Source organism: Ochlerotatus camptorhynchus, unplaced genomic scaffold (genome assembly GCF_037179485.1).
Source record: "Ochlerotatus camptorhynchus isolate MF236.1 unplaced genomic scaffold, CSIRO-AGI_Acam_v1.1 ptg000361l, whole genome shotgun sequence".
Lineage (NCBI taxonomy): Eukaryota > Metazoa > Arthropoda > Insecta > Diptera > Culicidae > Ochlerotatus > Ochlerotatus camptorhynchus.
In genome coordinates this window covers 1,383,908-1,386,780 of record NW_027040849.1, presented here as the reverse complement: position 1 = coordinate 1,386,780, position 2,873 = coordinate 1,383,908, and the positions used below count along the sequence as shown (strand labels likewise).

Genomic DNA, 2,873 nt, shown 5'->3' with positions numbered 1-2,873 from the left:
TTTTTCTTTTGGCGTGACTCATTATACACCGACTCTAGTTTAAATGTATACCAATGTATTTATTCGTTCCAAATTCAAAACAAGTTACATATATGTAACTTGTTTTGCATTTGAAACGAATAAATACATTGCAGCATATATAAGACAAAAAGCAATGCAATAAGAACTGTTTCAAAAGACACATTTCAATTAAAAAAAATATTGCATTCTTATCTAATTATTATTCGTTGAACAAAATTTCCGCCTGTAATTCCCGCGCTCGGTGAAGCGCATGCGCTAAAAATTTCAATCAAAATTCTTCCGGCTGTATCATTTGTTCCGCTTTCCCTCTGTCCCAAGTGTCGAAGCATTCGAGCACATCTGACGTTTCTCTTTCTCTCCCCTTTTATTTCTTATTGGATAATCAAGCAGTGCAAAACAAAAATCATCTGATCACCAATTACTAAAGCTGTTGGTAAACAAAGACGTTCACCATAATTTTGGTGAGCGATTCAAACTGTATACCAATAATATGGCCCAAATGGCAATAACTTTGCTCACGAGAGCAATCGAATACGACATAAACGGTCGAAAGCTAGAATCGCTCAAACTGTACGAAGATGGCATCGAAGCACTACTCAAGGAATCGAAAGGTTAGCTCATTTGGTTTTGGTTGTAAATTATGGAATATCTCATTTTTATTCTGCTGCTAGCTGAGACGGACCCAAAGCGGAAGCAACACTTCCAAAATAAAATCCTCGAGTATATGAATCGAGCCGAACAGGTGAAGGAATTGGTGACACGCTGGAAGAGTAGAGGAGAAATTCGGGACAAGATACACGTTGTGGACGGTGCAACAGGTTACAGCTACGGGAGGGTGTTTGGACTGTACATGACGGATGAGGTAAAGGAGATTTTGGTTGAGGAACCTTACGTGAGGGAACACCATCAGGTGTGCAATTTGGTGATGTTTTGCGAGTTGGCTGTGACGAGTTGCAAGAATTTAAAGTTTGTCAAACTGTTGACCGTACGGGAGTTGAAGAGCAATGACGAACAGGGGCGGGCATTTCAAAAGCTGAAGGAAAGTCTACAGAAGCATGGAGTGGAGTTCTTCGTAGAATATTCCCCAAATATGCATGATCGGCAAGTGATGTAAGTTCGTGCGAGTTGCTCGCGATTGTATGATTAAAACTAATTGATTTGTTATTTTCTTTCAGACTTAGTAATGGATACATTGTTAAAATCGGTCGGGGACTGAACTATTTTAAGCCTACCCCTAGCAAATATTGTCTAGGAGCGTTTAATTACCATTTTAGGGAATGTAGAGAAACAAATATTGATGTGTTTTATTGTCCTGAAAATGATAAAGCATAAATTATTTTAAAAAACGCTATACAAAATTTCTCATTTGAAAGAAACATCAAATGTATAGTTAGACTAATTCTACATGAAATGCTGTCTTATATGTGACTTGAAAAAAAAAACAATCAGATCAACGTTTAAGGGGAAGCTCACCGGCCCAAAAATAAAAAAATATTTTCGGTACGTTTTTATTTTTCTAAAAATATTGGGAAAAATTATCAAAAATCCAAGAAAATCAGTTTCTTCCTTAGATTTTTGTCAAAATTACATGCAAAAAAAAATTTTCTATCGCATCATGAAAAAAAATTGGACTCTCAGAAAAACCGAAAAGTTGATGTTTTGTGGTTTTTTGAGTCCAACTTTATGCCATAATGACTTATAAAACATGTTTTTGCACGTGAATTTTCTTTAAAAAATTAGAAAAAATGTGATTTTTTAGATTTTTGATACTTTTTTTCAATATTTTTAGAAAAATCAAAACGTAATTATTTTTTTCGAAGCGGTGAACTTCCCCTTAATGTTAGCCGTACATCAGCCTTCTCACAGCCAATCAGAACTTTAAGCTATGAGCTCCTGCAGGTTTTCCCAAATATGGGTAAATTTCGTATGGAAAGAAAATGCTCTACGTCAATTGAATACAGTCGCTGAGTAGTTCTGATTGGTCGTGTAGGGTCCTCATAGCCACGGTTTTACATTTCGACTAGAATGGGGTACGTTAATCGATTTGCTTGGGACCAATAGGCTAGTCAAGTAGTGAGCCAATTTAAAATCGTTAGTTTCCACCGGTAGTTATAACTGCTCTCCAGCGCTCAATAGTTGTTTAAAAAAAAATGTTTTAAATCTCTTATGTAGTTTTGAAGCAGCCTACGTAATGTTTATGGCCGAAAACTGTGTCTCCGAAAAAACAAAATAGTGAACCTTTTTGTTAATACAGTATATTTGAAGACAGTCCATATAGCATGATATTAGCTATAGTCAGAACAGGTCAGAACGTACTGCCAAAATGTGGAATAGCAGGCTTGCTGGCTTCTTGTTTTGAACGAATTGAGAATATCATACAAAATAATCACACAAGACGTTCGCTAACTGAAAGACTTTTAGTTTTATTGGGAGAGGATGCTAAATAACCGACACACGACGAACAACGATATGGAAGATGACATGAGAAACATTCAGCGAAAAAAAATCCGGTAGCGTGTGAAATATTCTTAGTGTGTGGTTTTTGCAAACCAATGTACATCCACCAATTTTAATTGAATCCTGATGACAAGGACGATTACGACAATTAGATGACAATTAAGATTACCAACGGACCGGACCGTATAGACAGCTTCGAGTAGACCCCTTTCAAAACATAGTGAAACGCGTGGAGAAAGCACTGAAGGAGTGCAAATCAATAGTAGGAGATGGAGCAGGTCATTTACGGGAATCCAATCCCATTCTACCCAGCCCAACAAACAATTTTAGCTGCAGACTAGCTTATACAGGCAAATATTAGCTGTATAAGCCCATTTTTGGCTGTGTAAGCTAAT

The 2,873-nt window shown here is 36.7% G+C and overlaps 1 protein-coding gene across 1 annotated transcript; it reads left to right on the top strand.

The window, feature by feature from the left end:
- Positions 1-455: 455 nt before the first annotated feature.
- LOC135709624 (MIT domain-containing protein 1-like) lies at positions 456-1,361 on the top strand. Its single transcript, XM_065232009.1, has 3 exons — positions 456-632; positions 693-1,131; positions 1,197-1,361. The coding sequence occupies exons 1-3, from the start codon at positions 512-514 to the stop codon at positions 1,351-1,353; spliced, it is 717 nt and encodes a 238-aa protein (XP_065088081.1). The 5' UTR covers positions 456-511; the 3' UTR covers positions 1,354-1,361.
- Positions 1,362-2,873: the final 1,512 nt, after the last annotated feature.